The 16,134-nt window shown below is 40.0% G+C and overlaps 1 protein-coding gene across 9 annotated transcripts in view; it reads left to right on the top strand.

Annotated features, from left to right (window-relative positions):
- Nucleotides 1–16,134, top strand: part of VPS13B (vacuolar protein sorting 13 homolog B) — a 489,796-nt gene that overhangs the window by 49,012 nt on the left and 424,650 nt on the right. For all 9 annotated transcript variants that reach the window (XM_072852126.1, XM_072852122.1, XM_072852127.1 and 6 more), the window contains 3 exons: nucleotides 1,806–1,973; nucleotides 3,144–3,325; nucleotides 13,678–13,852. In XM_072852126.1, coding sequence (XP_072708227.1) covers nucleotides 1,806–1,973; nucleotides 3,144–3,325; nucleotides 13,678–13,852 — 525 coding nt within the window. The remainder of the gene's footprint in view (nucleotides 1–1,805; nucleotides 1,974–3,143; nucleotides 3,326–13,677; nucleotides 13,853–16,134) is intronic.

The following is a 16,134-nucleotide window of genomic DNA, read 5'->3' as shown; positions in this document are numbered from 1 at the left end:
CACTCTAGTGATGAATATGGGTCTCTTATGCCCCTTAATTATTGAAATGATACATCTGGTTTTTGGAATTTATATAAGCTAAAAATATGTTACCATTTTAAGAAGTCAGTGAAAATTCTTAAAAACAAGTTATTCCACATATTCTTCAGTAGTTTTTTTTAGATTGATATGCTAAAAAGGTAAATTCAGATTGTTAGAAATCTGACAGTACTAAGCTGTCAAAATTTTGACTTTCACTGCATTTCTGGATTTCCTGTTTCTGTAGACAATGGTCTAAAACATTTTCCGGGTTTTGTTTTAATACAATTACAATCCTATTAAAGTGGCAGGAGATGTTAAAATGCTATTTCTGACCTGCTGGAACTAGCTTTGCTCAAAGGGTGACATATGTGCAAGAATAGTATAAAATGAAGCAAGCTGAGTGATGATAAGAAATATGATATGTGTTTTACAATTAAGATTTTAATATTGAAATACTTTTAAAACATAGAAATGTACCTGTTCAGAATCAAAATATTCTGCTAATGGTAGCTGAAAGCATGTTTTGTGTTTAATAAGAGGTGGTTGGAGGCTTTGAATGCTGAGAAAAGAAAAACATCTTATGTCAACTGTACTCAAGAAAATCACTTATGTAATGGTAAAACGCTCCATATACTCTAAGGTGAAAAGTAATATTTAAGTGTGAAAACGATGAATAGCTAGAAAAAGCAGAGTAGAATGGAAGTAGCAACCTGAGTCTGCTCCTACTGATCTCACAATGTCCTGATGGTCATTTTAAGTTTTATTTGAATTAATATTGTTGATATGAGTCTTATTTAATGCAAGTTTCAGAAAACTACTCTTGAAGCCTGTGGATTTAAGCCTGTATCATTAACTGTCTTTTTTTTTTTCAGCGTAGTTACTAAACTAGACCTCTATAGCCTGTATTAAATGTATTTTTAGATAGAAAGTGAGTAATGTTATAAATTTTAAAACATAGAAATTTTAAGGCTTGTTTTTTTTTTCCAGCACAAATGAGTTGGCTCCATAGTTACATTCAGTATGCATAAAAGACATGAATATGGGTAGTATTTAATTTCTTTACCATATTGGTAAAATATGAGTGTTTACCACATACTGGGAATTCACAGACGACATCATTTTTCCAATCACATTACGTCTGAAAAAATTTAAATGGATTTCTTCCCAACAGGCTTCAGTGCAGGTGCTTACTATTTGGGTTGTTGACAGAAATTGATTTTGTTATACCTCACAGGGGTCTTGCTGAGCATGACATGGATATATGAGCTTTTAGAATGAAAAAAGTACTAGGCATATTAGTGTTTAGTTAACTCTTAAAAAAAACTAGGTGAGGAGGCAAATAGGCGTAATATATGCATACTTGAAAAGTAACCTAGCAACTGGTGTTCACTCTTCCAAACCTATTTCTAAATATCTTTCAAGTAAAAGTCACTGTCATTAAAATTCCTTGTCTACAATAATCTGGAGTCTTCTGTTTTCTTAATTAGTTTGAAAGTTAATTCTTGCCATCAAAAATTAATCACTTACACTATATTATATTCCAGTATTTACTTTTGTTTCCCTATAGTTTATTGCATTTCCAGGATGCTGATTGACTTAACTGCCCTGCATGTTAAAGAGTTTTTAAGTCCTGTGATTTTTGGATACATAAAGGATGATGATAATTGGTTTGTTTTAATTTTGATTTTAAAAAAGAGTAGAAGTTTGAAACAATGACTTAAGTAAAAAATGAATTTAGCATCATGTCTTCCTTATAACTCCTAATAATTTGTTTTATTTTACAGGTTATGTTCAGAGTTTGATTAGGCGTGTTGTAAACAATGTCAACATTGTGATCAACAATCTCATATTGAAATATGTTGAGGATGATATTGTTCTCTCAGTCAATATCACTTCTGCAGAGTGCTATACAGTGGATGAGTTTTGGGATCGAGCATTTATGGACATCTCTGGTGAGCAGATATTTTTTGGTTTTAGGTGTCACAGTGGAGGCACCCTTAAACTGATACAGAAATTTGCAAGTCTAGTAAAATTGGCTCTTTATGTCAGAAGTAAGATACTTCCTGCCTGTTTTCATTCCTTACCAGTTTTTCCCTTGTCCTTAATTTTGAAGAGCCAATTATAAATAATATAGGTTGATTCTTAACGCATACTTGTATGATCACAGATAATTATACATGTTTTGTAGTCCTCTCTGCTCATACTTGCCATCCTTCTGTGCTTGCATTTCATTTTGTGCTTGCTGCTGGCAGTGAGTGCTTAGGCAATCTCTATATTTGTGTGAATGAGCAGTAGCATCTTAAGGTGTTCCATTGCAATTGTTTGTGATGATCCTAAAACTCTCTAAAGAGGCTGGGTAGAGAGGTAGTAAAATGTGCTGTACTGTCGTGAGCACATCATACCAATTGCAAGACATGCTTAATTTTGCTTCACATTTTCAGGAAAAAAGAAACCCAAGTTTTTGATTTTTCTCTTGGTCTTCAGAATCTGAATGTCTCAGTCTTTGAATTACCAAGGTTCACCTGTAAGTCTAGATGTCCTTACTGACATTTGGTAGAGGTGGAATTTGGGCACAGTAAGAGTATTTTAAGATCACACAGATGATCTCCAGTAGAATGGGGAATTTAATGAATGGTTTCCTGACCACTGGACCCATTTCTTTGTTCTAGCTAAAATTATTACAAACTAATACGACAAAATTACAAAATATGTTTCACGTTGAGATCGCTATAGTAGCTCTTGTTTGCTTTGGAAGATTCGAAAGAAAACTTTGTAGGAAAATATGCAAGATTCTTTCTGGGAGAATAACGAGAATAATATTTATTGGTCTTATGCTTGCACATGAAGCAGTATTCTTATTTTATAAACAGATCTAAGGTACAGTGAAGGGATGAAAATTTGAATTGGGTGTAACTAATTTGTCCTTACTTTTTAAGTATTCATCTGAAAAAGTCTGTGACACGTTAAATTTTTCTCTTTAGACACACAAGCAAGTACTTTGCTGATGATTTAAATAATGACCACACAACTATCTTGATTGTTTTCTTCTAGATAAGAACATGCATGCATAATTTATTTTTTTATGCATTATATTTTTTTAACCTATATACTTCTTTTAAAAGCCACCGATCTGGTACTGAGGAAGATGATCAACTTTTCTGACTGCACAGTATGTCTTGATAAGAGAAATGCTAGCGGTAAAATTGAATTTTACCAGGAACCTCTACTGTACAAATGTTCCTTCAGGACTCGTCTGCATTTTACTTATGATAACCTCAACTCCAAAATGCCATCTATTATTAAAGTAGGTATCCAAAATAATTTTTTTTGCTACTAACTTGTGAAGTTTTGAGGTTTTTCAAAATCTGCTTTGAAATTTAAAGTAAAATGAAAAGCTAGTGCAGTTCTTTTTTGCTAAAGGGATTTTTTTGATTGTGTTTTGTTCATATGATGCAATTATTCTATGTACAATAACAGCATGTAAGTAAGGAACTAATGCTCTCTTATCTTTTCTATTTTTTCTGAAGTTTTAAAAAAGAAAACATAATAATTATAAGGATAAAAAAAGTAGTCTGCAGATAATCTGTTAAAGAAAAAAATACTGTATGCTTTAAGGTACCTGCAATAAGATGGAAAGGATTTTACTTACGTTATTATTTCAAAGGTAGCTCAAACTCTTATAAATAACGAGAAACTTCAGTGTATTAACACTATGTAGTGAACAACGTGAAATGGATTAGCAAGCCAAGCTCCATTCCTAGTGAGCAGCGATGCAATATTACTCATGAACATCTGACACTAGGTGACGTGTTTAGATTTTGCAGTGCAGAAGCAAAATGCCGAGTTGGTGGAGAGACTAAACTACCTTTCACTCCTACTTTTTTTTTCTGCTCTGAGTAGTCATATATGTAAGGTTTGTCTTCCCTCTGTCTGTCAACGAATACCAGTGGTGCCCATTTAATTAGTTGAGAACTGTTTTAAATCGACACAGGCTTTATACCAGGCTTTTCCCAAGTTTTAATAAAAAATAATCTTCAGGTGTATGCACTGCAAAATAGTCAATTTTGAGATTAATTTTGATGGGCATTTCTCAAGAATATAATTTAGAAGTGTTGCTCGTTCAGTTGGGATACAGCATTCGTTTGACTCATGAGATGATTCAGGAAGTTCTAAGCTGTTGTAAACTTAAGGTTGGGAGTTAATTAGTAATCATGTCCAATTTGTCAAATCATAGAATTATTAAGGTTGGAAAAGACCTCTAGGATCATCTAGGCCAACCGTCAACTAAACCATGTCCTGAAGTGCCACATCTACACGTTTTTTGAACTCCTCCAGGGATGGTGACTCTGCCACCTCTGTGGGCAGCCTGTTCCAATGCTTGACCCCCCTTTCAGTAAAAAAATTTTTCCTAACATCCAGTCTAAACCTCTCCTGGCGCAACTTGAGGCCATTTCCTCTCGTCCTATCACTAGTTACCTGGGCGCAGAGATCAGCACCCGCGCCTCTACAACCTCCTTTAGGTAGTTGTAGAGAGCGATAAGGTCTCCCCTCAGCCTCCTTTTCTCCAGACTAAACCACCCCAGTTCCCTCGGCCACTCCTCATAAGACTTGTTCTCCAGACCCTTCACCAGCTTCGTTGCCCTTCTTTGGATACGCTCCAGCACCTCAATGTCTTTCTTGTAGTGAGGGGCCCAAATCTGAACACAGCATTCAAGGTGTGGCCTCACCAGTGCCAAGTACAGGGGGATGATCACTTCCCTAGTCCTGCTGGTCACACTATTCCTGATACAAGCCAGGACACTATTGGCTTTCTTGGCCACCTGGGCACACTGCTGGCTCATGCTCAGCCGGCTGTCAACCAACACCCCCAGGTCCTTTTCTGCCAGGCAGCTTTCCAGCCACTGTTCCCCAAGCCTGTAGAGTTGCATGGGGTTGTTGTGACCCAAGTGCAGGACCCGACACTTGGTCTTGTTGAACCTTATACAGTTGGCTTCGGCCCATCGATCCAGCCTGTGCAGATCCCTCTGTAGAGCCTTCCTACCCTCAAGCAGATCGACACTCCCGCCCAACTTGATGTTGTCTGCAAACTTACTGAGGGCGCACTCAATCCCCTCATCCAGATCAGTGATAAAGATATTAAACAAGACTGGCCCTAGAACTGAGCCCTGGGGAATGCCGCTTGTGACTGGCTGCCAACTGGATTTAACTCTGTCCACCACAACTCTCTGGGCTTGGCCATCCAGCCAGTTTTTTTACCCAGTGAAGAGTACACCCACCTAAGCCATGAGCTGCCAGCTTCTCCAGGAGGATGCTGTGGGAGACAGTGTCAAAGGCTTTAGTAAAGTCCAGGTAGGTGACATCTACAGCCTTTCCCTCATCCACTAGGTGGGTCACCTGGTTGTAGAAGGAGATCAGGTTGGTCAAGCAGGACCTGCCTTTCATGAACCCATGCTGTCTGGGCCTGATCCCCTGGTTGGACTGCACGTGCCTGTTGAGCACACTCAAGATGATCTGCTCCATAATTTTCCCTGGTACCGAGGTCAGGCTGACAGGCCTGTAGTTCCCTGGATCCTCTTTCTGGCCCTTCTTGTAGATGGGCGTCACATTGGCAAGCCTCCACTCTGGGACCTCCCCTGTTAACCAGGACTGCTGATAAATGATGGAGGGTGGCTTGGCAAGCTCCTCCGCCAGCTCCTTCAGTACTCTTGGGTGGATCCCATCTGGCCCCATAGACTTGTGAGTGTCCAGGTGGCATAGCAGGTTGTTAACTGCTTCCCTCTGGATTATGGGGGGTTTATTGTGCTCTCTGGCCCTGTCTTCCTGCTCAGGGGGCTGAATTCCCTGGGGATAACTGGTCTGACTATTAAAGACTGAGGCAAAGAAGGCATTAAGTACCTCAGCCTTTTCCTCCATCCTTGGTGGCAATGTTCCCTCCCCCCCACATCCAGTAAAGGAGGGAGATTCTCCTTGGCTCTCTTTTTGTTGTTAATGTATTTGTAAAAACATTTTTTATTATCTCTTACAACAGTGGCCAGATTGAGTTCTAGCTGGGCTTTTGCCTTTCTTATCTTCTCTCTGCATGACTTTGCAAGATCCCTGTACTCTTCTTGAGTTGCCTGCCCCTTCTCCCCTTCTTCCAAAAGTGGTAAACTCTCCTTTTTTTTCCCCCGAGTCCCAGCAAAAGCTCCCTGTTCAGCCAGGCCGGTCGTCTTCCCCACTGGTTCGTCTTATGGCACATGGGGACAGCCTGCTCCTGTGCCTTTAAGGCTTCCTTCTTAAAGAATGCCCAGCCTTCCTGGACCCCTTTGCCCTTCAGGACTGTCTCCCAACGGACTCTCTCAACCAGTGTCCTGAACAGGCCAAAGTCTGCCCTCTGGAAGTCCATGGTAGTTGTTTTGCTCACCCCACTCCTTACTTTACCCTGCATTGAGAAGTCTATGATATCATGGTTGCTAAGCCCAAGATGGCCTCCAATCACCACATCTCCCACCAGTCATAGAATCATAGAATCGTTTGGATTGGAAGGGACCTTTAAAGGTCATCTAGTCCAAGCCCCCTGCCATGAGCAGGGACATCTTCAACTAGAGCAGGTTGCTCAGAGCCCTGTCCAGCCTGACCTTGAATGTTTCCAGGGATGGGGCATCTGTCACCTCTCTGGGCAACTTATTCCAGTGCCTCACCACCCTAAGTGTAAAAAACTTCTTTCTTAAATCCAGTCTAAATCTGCCCTCCCTTAGTTTAAAACCATCACTTCTTGTCCTGTCACAACAGGCCTTGCTAAAAAGTCTGTCCCTGTCTTTCCTATAGGCCCCCCTTAAGTACTGGAAGGCTGCTATAAGGTCTCCCCGCAGCCTTCTCTTCTCCAGGCTGAACAACCCCAACTCTCTCAGCCTGTCCTACAGGTGTTCCAGCCCTCTGATCATTTTTGTGGCCCTCCTCTGGACCCACTCCAACAGGTCCATGTCTATCCTGTGCTGAGGGCTCCAGAGCTGGATGCCGTACTCCAGGTGGGGTCTCACCAGAGCAGACTAGAGTGGCAGAATCACCTCCCTCGACCTGCTGGCCATACTTCTTCTGATGCAGCCCAGGATACGGCTGGCCTTCTGTGCTGCGAGCACATGTTGTTGGCTCATGTCCAGCTTTTCGTCCATCAGCACCCCTGAGCCCTTCTCTACAGGGCTGCTCTTGATCATGTCATCTCCCAGCCAGTTTTGATACTGGGGGTTGCCCCAACCCAGGTGTAGGACCCTGCACTTGGCCTTGTTGAACCTCATGAGGTTCACATGGGCCCACTTCTCCAGCTTGTCCAGGTCCCTCTGGATGACATCCCATCCTTCTGGCGTGTCAACTGCACCACTCAGCTTGGTATCATCTGCAAACTTGCTGAGGGTGCACTTGATCTCACTGTCAATGTCATTGATGAAAATATTGAACAGCACTGGTCCCAGTACGGACCCCTGAGGGACACCATTCGTCACTGATGTCCATCTGGACATTGAGCCATTGACTACTACCCTCTGGATGCAACCATCCAACCAGTTCCTCATCCACCGAACAGTCCACCCATCAAATCCATTTCTCTCCAATTTAGAGAGAAGGAGGTTGTGGGGGGGGACCGTGTCAAAGGCTTTACAGAAGTCCAGATAGATGACATCCATTGCTTTTCTCTTGTCCACTGATGTGGTAACTCCCTTGTAGAAAGCCACTAGGTTGGTCAGGCAGGACTTGCCCTTAGTGAAGCCACACTGGCTGTCTCGAATCACCTCCCTGTCCTCCATGTGCTCTAGCATAGCTTCTAGGAGGATCTGTTCTGTGATCTTCCCAGGCACAGAGGTGAGACTGACAGGTCGGCAGTTCCCAGGGTCATCCTTTTTGCCCTTTTTAAAAAAGGGTGCAGTGTTTCCCTTCTTCCAGTCACCAGGGGCTTCACCTGACTGCCACGACTTTTCAAATATCATGGAGAGTGGCTTGGCAACTACATCAGCCAATTCCCTCAGGACTCTGGGATGCATCTCATCAGGTCCCATAGACTTATGTATGTTCAGGTTCCTCAGGTGGTCTCAGTCCTTCTCTGTTTGTAAACAGCAGGTCAAGCAAGGCACCTCCCCTGGTAGGCTCGCTTACCAGCTGTGTGAGGAAGTTACCTTCCACACATTCCAGGAACCTCCTAGACTGTTTCCTCTCTGCTGCATTGTATTTCCAGCAGAAGTCCAGTAAGTTGAAGTGCCCCACGAGAACAAGGACTAGCAATTGTGAGACTCCTGCCAGCTGTTTATAGAGTGCTTCACCTGCCTCTTCATCCTGGTTGGGTGGTCTATAACAGACACCCAGCAGGATATCTGCCTTGTTGGCTTTTCCCCTCATCCTTACCCATAAGCACTCGACCTTATTGTCATAATAGCAGAGTTCTACACAATTGAAACACTCCCTAACATAGAGCCACCCCACCGCCTCTCCTTCCTTGCCTATCCCTTCCGAAGATCGTATAGCCATCCATTGCAGCACTCCAGTTGTGAGAGTCATCCCACCACGTTTCTGTGATGGCGACTAAGTCATAGCTGTCCTACTGCACAATGGCTTCCAGCTCCTCCTGTTTGTTGCCTATGCTGCGTAAATTGGTGTAGATGCACTTGAGCTGGGTTATCGATTTCACTCCCAACATTGGCATGCCACCCTTAGGCTCCCTTCTAGTGAGCCTGGTTACATCCCCTTCCCCTTTCAAACCTAGTTTAAAGCCCTCTCAATGAGCCCTGCCAACTCAGGGGTGAGAATCCTTTTTCCCCTTTGAGATAGCTGAACTCTGTCCGTCGCCAGCAGGCCTGGTGCTGTGTAAACATCCCCATGATCAAAAAAACCCAAAATTCTGCCTACGGCACCAGCCTCTGAGCCACATGTTGAGCATGTGAGTTTCCCTGTACCTTTCAGTATTCTTCCCTGCCACTGATGGGACTGAGGAAAATGCTACCTGTGCTCCTGCTCCCTCAACCAGTCGCCCCAGTGCCCTGACGTCCCTTTTGATTACGTTTGGACTTCTCTTCGCAACCTCCTCATAGCCAACCTGCATAACCAATAGCGGGTAATAATTGGAGGACTGTACCAGACCAGGGAGTTTCCTAGTAATGTCTCTAACCCAGGCCCCAGGGAGACAGCAGACTTCCCTGTGGGCTGGGTCTGGTCAGCATATTGGGCCCTCTCTTCCCCTTAGAAGGGAATTGCCCATGACAATTATCCTCCTTTTTTTCTTAACAGAGGCAGTCGTAATACGTGGGGCTGGCTGGCTTACCCTAGGCAACCCCCTGGGTGGACCTTCACCTACATCCTCATTCGCCTGGCCCACAAGTTCCAGAGCCCCATATCTGTTGTGTAAGGGCAAGTGGGAAGGTGAGGGAGGCTGGGGGGTCTGCCTGCTGCCCCGAGCAGGGACCTGTTTCCATTCTCCCCCCCGTCTCTTAGGTTCCCTTCTCCTGCTTGGTGGCAAGAGGGTAGGGGATCCTGTGCTTCTTGTGGAGCCTCCTTCTGCTGCCTTGGCCTCAGGGATGGTAGGGTGTGGCTCCACCAATCTATCTCCCTCTCACACTCCCTGATACTCCTTAACCTTTCCACTTCCTCCTTCAGCTCTGCCATGAGGCTGAGCAGATCACCCACCTGGTCGCACCAAAACCAGTTGTTGTCTCTGCTGCCCTCCGATATAAGTGACAGGCTCAGGCACTCCCTGCAGCTGGACAGCTGTATGGTTGTGTGGGAACTCTGTCTGGGTCGCCACATTCCTTCTGGCGATGGCTTTTGGGCAAGTGGAAACCATAGCTAGGTCCTCTCCTGGGAGGGCAATGACCAGTAGTTGCGTTCCCCTTTAGAGCCAGGAGGGCGACTGCGCCCTGCCCAGTTGCCCTGCCTGTGCAAACTGCTGCACCACGCCCTTTTGATGCGCCACGCCCTGTTTGCCCGCCCCGTTCACTGCGCTCTCTGGGGGCGGCTCTCGTATGTGAGGGGGTTTGGTCGCCCCCTCACACACAAGAAATACCCCTATTTCTTTTATGTGCTGTACCGCTATATGCCTTCGATTACTTTGCGCAAATTTGGAGATTTGTGGATATGGTAATGGCCATATGACTATTTATCCAGATAAGAATTGTCACGAAATGCTAGGTGCTTGTATACAAATGTCTGGTAGTACGTATGTTTGCAGAAATTTCATTTTTTCATGTGCGGATCTTAATTTAATAATTAAATCTAGAAAGACTGATTCTGCATATTAGAAAGAAAAGGTTTTTTCTTTTGTTCACAGTAACTGGTAACAACTTTGGAAATTTGCTTATTTTCAGTTTTATAAACAAGAAGTTACATATTCAATGACATTAGGACTTTTAACCACGTACCTTGTAACTTCGGGATCTATATGAAGTCCAGGGATAACAAAGAATCATCATACGACTGTCTATATTTTACCAGTTCAGGGATAACAAGGAGTCATCATATGACTGTCTATATTTTACCAGTTATGGTCTTTATGTTCTCTGGTGACAGTATGATTACTGCATATAGACAGTAAATCTTAATGTTAAAAAGCCTATTTTTGAAATTAGCTGAATAGTTCTGTAAATTTTGGAGAAGTAATCTGTGCCTAGCTGAAGTCCTATATGCCAGTTTTGCAGAGCAAAAGTCTATGGCCAAACTACATGTCTCTTGACAGCACACTTAAATGGAAATGCTGACAGACTTCCACATAGTTTAAAATGATACTGCTGTTGTAAAAATTATGATGATTATTATATTGTAACTTACAATTTTAGTGGATACTGGACTAAAATAAAACATATACTAGAATGCACTGAGGTGGTAGTAATATAATTAAATTTGTATTAAACTTTTCTGGTTATCTTTGGTCATTTATCGCCCCTGCCCTTTTTTAAGGTACATTTCAGTTTGTTCAAAGTTGTCTTTTTTTTTTCTTAATATATGCGCTGAATTTTTTTTTGTTATGTTGCACATAGTTTACTTATCTTTTCCTATTTTTCTTCTTTTTAAATTTGTTTCTGTTTTTTTTTAAATTTGCTTCTGTTTAAATTTTTAAATATTTAAGTGAATTAGTAATTGTTTATTATGATCCAAAGAATAATGGTCCAAAGGTAATGATTTTTTTTAAATCTTCATTACACAATGATTAGAACTACAAATCTGTTGATCCTCACAAATTTTACATTTGATAACTTTCTGATTTGTTGTATGCATGGAGATTGTGTGTTGTGGATCATCAGGGTGCAGTTTTTTAAAAAGACTGTCTTTAAAATATTTAACTATTGCGTGGAAATAGCTGTGTCTTCTTAAATTGAAGTAAAAAGAGCTGATATCAGTAAATACACCTACTTCATTAATGGAATTAATTCAAGGATGCCTAAAGCTTTTAAAAAGTCTCCGCTGTAAACGAAATTTCTGTGGCTTCAGTGTGTCTAAAGGGTAGATTACTAAATGCCAGCAGCTTGTGTTCTGGTGGTTTGTTTCCCAGCTAAAGACAAAAGCCTGCAGCACTCAATCTTTCTCTCCAAATCTATGAAGATCTTTATAACGAAAACTTTCGTACTCTGTGTTGTTCACTTGGTAAAGCACATCTGTTTTTCAGTCGAGTGAAAGTTTCCAAGACTACCAAGTAAGCATATGCAACCAAATAGCATATGCTCTTTTGGTTTCTTTGTAGGGACTAGAATATTTTTATAACCTGTATAATTTTGGCTGCTATGTCTGTTGCAAAGTTTTGGCCAAACTAATCTTAATGAGTTTAATTAAAGTTAAGACTTCTCAAAGGAGTACAGTTCTTAAGTACTTGGATATGTATTTGTATGCTTTTAAATTGGGAACACTAAGCTCCTATTTTCAATTTTAGAATTAAAATAGTATATGTGGGGGGAGGTGGCAAAACACATGTAAAATGATTAGAGTTTTAAGCTTTTTGTTGCTTTTCTTTTTGAAATCATCATGGGATGAGACAACCATAAGACTGATGAGCTGATTTGCACTGGGAATGTCAGTCCTGCCTCCCCCTATTTGCAGCAGCACTGACATTTGTCTGACCTGTCAGTCATCTAAGTCAACTCTGTTGACAGAAAGCTAACTGGACAAGAAGAAATAAACAGTTTTCTGCCAGTTTTAGTGAGATGAGTCACCTTACTGAGGGGCAGATGAGATCCACTGGCAATGTAAGAGCAGGATCATGATGGGAGGGTAGTACCATACAAAAAGTTCAGGAGTTTAACAGTTTTTAATAAGCCACTGTATAATTACATTCATTGCCTACAGTGCTACCTAGTGTTCCTGTCCTCCACTATGATGTGCCCCTTGTGTGACTTTTAAAAGGCCTTCTAGCAAAATAATATTTTTTATTTTTTCTTCCAAATCTTAAGACAGTTTTTATCTCCTTATCTTTCCTGTTGTTCATCTGCACAGAAAAGATTTATTATTGACAATTTTTAATCAACTGACCTTGAAAAAATGGTATTGAAGGATTTATTTTTAATTTCCAAAATGTATCTTAGGATTTTACATGCTGTTTTCTTTCAGAGACTTTTAAATAAATAGCAGGATTCTGATACCTAAAATCTTCCCTCTAGTCTGTATAAATGGCTGATACTATGTTGTCACTCATTCTGTATGACTAAGGCTGTGGCTTTATTAATTTACTCATATAAATTTATTAGTGAAGTCTTATTAGTATATTAGAATATTTTTATACAAATATTTATTTTACTACTGTATTTTTACGTGCCCATGGATGTGCAGTACTGTTCACAAAGTAATTTTTCATGTTTCTTGAATTGGTTGCGTTAAGGGCAATGCTGATGTGTAGTTACTTTCCATTTCCATTATTTTCACCCACAACATTTAGAAACTGGACCTGGAGCTAGAAATATGTCTACTGTTGCAGACAGTAATTTTATTACAATAATTTTATTTTATGCAGGTCTTATTTTAATGAAAGGTAGCTTTCTTATCAAGTCTGTTTTTGTCTTTATAGCATGATCACATAAAAATATCCTGAGGTATTGAATAAAATAGCTAAAATATTTAAAGGATAATTTTTCATCCTAGTAATTACAGTCTTTGCAAAGCTTGCTTTCGTTTAGAGAAAACTGCTTGATTGCATGTTTGAACTGGAATATCCAGAGAAGCTGGTTTTCTGCCATTCAGTTGGAATGAATCCTTTGCCCGCCCCATTACTTGTCCACTTGCAACAATGTTGGGAGTGGGAAAGAGTCAAAATGAAGGACCTCGTATATTAAAACCAGTATGTCTAGGTTTTCTTTAGCCTGCAGAGACTTCTATGAATCTCTATAATGAAAACACATAAGTGCATCTGATTAAACTTTTGACTTCAGTTTTAGAAATTTCTTCAGCAAGAATTGTTAAAAAAAAAAAAATATATATATATATGCAAAATGCATTACATTTGACTTTTCAACCTGAAGATCTCTTGTGTAGCAACCCAAAAAGTGTGTTTTTGACAGTCATTGTTTGCAGCCCTTTGCCTTGTGTTGTATTGCAGCTTTTGTTTTTAGAAATTAGAAAGCACATACAAAATGAATGTGGAATTGTATGGTTTAAATGTTGGTTTTCATGGTGACAGAGCTTTGTTATTGTTTGCTTTTGTTCTCTTTCATGTTATAGATTCACACATTAGTTGAAAGTTTGAAACTTTCGATCTCTGATCAGCAGCTTCCTATGTTTATACGTATAATGCAACTTGGGATTGCTCTTTATTATGGAGAAATAGGCAACTTCAAAGATGGGGAAAGCGAAGATTTAATTTGCCACACTAAAGATATGTTGGGAAATATCACAGGTAAATACAATTTTTAATTTTTAAAAGTAAATGTTAAAAATGTTAATTTATTCGCTTTTTACAAATATAAATGGCCAAGGCTAGTCATTGCAAAGTATCTCAGCAGTCTGCAATTTTTTAGAGGCGGTTCATTGTGCTGGGTAAGTATACAGTGCTCTAACATCTTTTTCATCTTATGTTCTGAAAAGTATTGTGATGATCCTGACTAAACTGAGTTAAACTTTATATAAAAAAGACCATTTTAGGAGTTGTGACACAGTAGGATACTTTGGATTTATCTGTCACTATATCGTGCAACAGGGCACCTGTCCTAAGGCAACCTTGACTTTTCTCTCCTATTTAGTTCAAATGTGGCTGCTGCCAGTTTCAAAGTGATGTGTTTTTCCATCTTTCTTTGAAACTTGTTACTGAGAATAGATATATCAGCATTTGTTCTAAACAGTAAAGTATTACTTTGCACTGTGTGTTTTCAGTAATTCTGTCCTTTTACACTATCTAGTCTCCTCTGCTTTTTATTTTCATATAACATGTATCCCCTCTTCTACATATCTTTCATGGTAACTTACTGTGACATGATCTTTTGAGGAGCATTGCACTGATGAGGTGTGAATTCTCTTTACCTTTGTGTGATGGCTTCCCATCTGCTGCTTCCCAAATATTGCTAGGGTTACAACAGAGGTGCATTTTGAGCTGTGAACCTTTCATTTCAGCCTCAGTTTTATGTGGCTTTGCTAGCAGCTACCAACTTTGCTACTGTATTTTTATTTTTTTCTAGTTGTAGACATGTCATGTATTTGAGTGTTGAGGTTTTATGTTAGGTGAGTTGTTAGGAATTTGCAGCAGCGTAAGAAAGACATATAGGTGCTTAGTTTATATTAAAATCTAAGGGAAATGAAATTTCTAAGTAGACATTAGAACTTAAATACTTTCCTGTTTATTCACTTCTCTGTAAAATATAAACACAGAACATTCCAGAGTCTAGCAGTCATGTTGACTTACATCATACCCTTTTTTTAGTCATTTAATCGGGAATGTCATAATCTTGAACATCCAAACTTGAATCTGAAGTTTTTGTAATGTATCAGGCACTAAATAAAAGAGAAGACGGAGGATGGACTGTCATTCCGAATTCTGAGTTTTCTTGGTGTTATGCTTTTGTAGAGCAGAAGTTAATTTACTTGTCAGAACAGGGAACTTATTTAGAGATTTGTGTTTTAATTTTAATCTCCTCAAGACATAAGTTTTGGATATCTTTCCAAGGTTGAATTTGGATCTGGGGGAGTAGGAAGAGATATTTACCACACAGCAAAGAGCATGATAACTTCTAGAAAATTCTTGGAATTTAATGTGAATGTGACGCGGCACTCTTAAGCTATGCTTATGTTTATAGTATTACAACAGTTTGAAACTTTGTAAACTATTAAATTAATTCATTTTGTTCTGTTTAAGAAATACACTATTTTAGTTTACATAAGAAGTTTATAATTTTTTTTTGATCCTGTATTGCTGTCTTCTCTGGTTTCAGATAAATAAATACATTATTGGAAAAATGACAGCAGTGGAAAATTTTTTGCCAAGATATAGCCTTCAGTGTTGGTTGGCATAGATAACAGTTTCACTGTCATGCCAGATGTAGAATTCTTTGTCATGCTCCTGCTACGTGGAACTGAGCAAATAAATAAGAAGTCTGTAAATAGTTCTCTTGTATTTTCTCTAAAGCTCAAATAGTTTTCTGCACTAGAAACTATTTGCCTTAAAAGAAATGTGGAGTTTGTTACACAAGACGTGATTAGAAGTACTTAATTAATATTCTGAAAATGTTAACTTAATTTTCTCCTGAGACCTAAAAAGCATACAGTTTTTAGAAAAATCATTAGTATGTGTTTTAATAACCCCTTGCATCTAACCAATGTTTTAATTGTACTATTTGCAGGAGAAAGGGTGAAGAACTTTTCTGTGAAGAGTTGCATTACCCTTGCTTTCAGACAGAGGGTTGTCTTTGTACCGTGAATATCTATCTTTCATTCCCATCAGAGTTCACCCAAATTTGGCCAAGTTTTCATGCCACAGAGAATTATGATGTATTTAGAGTTGCTTGTTGTAGCTGGGTTCCTAGAGCTATTAAGGCAAGTAGGGCCATTTGAATATAGGAAAGATGTTGAAAGAATAGAGAAATCATATGAGTCAATATGAGAACACCTGGGACTGGTAGGCAGTGAGTTTCAGATGAAAACATCTAAGGATTGGAGACAAAGATTAGCTGGGTAACGAGAAAACTGGGA

This window comes from Ciconia boyciana, chromosome 2 (genome assembly GCF_034638445.1).
Source record: "Ciconia boyciana chromosome 2, ASM3463844v1, whole genome shotgun sequence".
NCBI lineage: Eukaryota > Metazoa > Chordata > Aves > Ciconiiformes > Ciconiidae > Ciconia > Ciconia boyciana.
The sequence above is the reverse complement of the archived record's forward strand: the minus strand, read 5'-3'. Positions and strand labels throughout refer to the sequence as shown.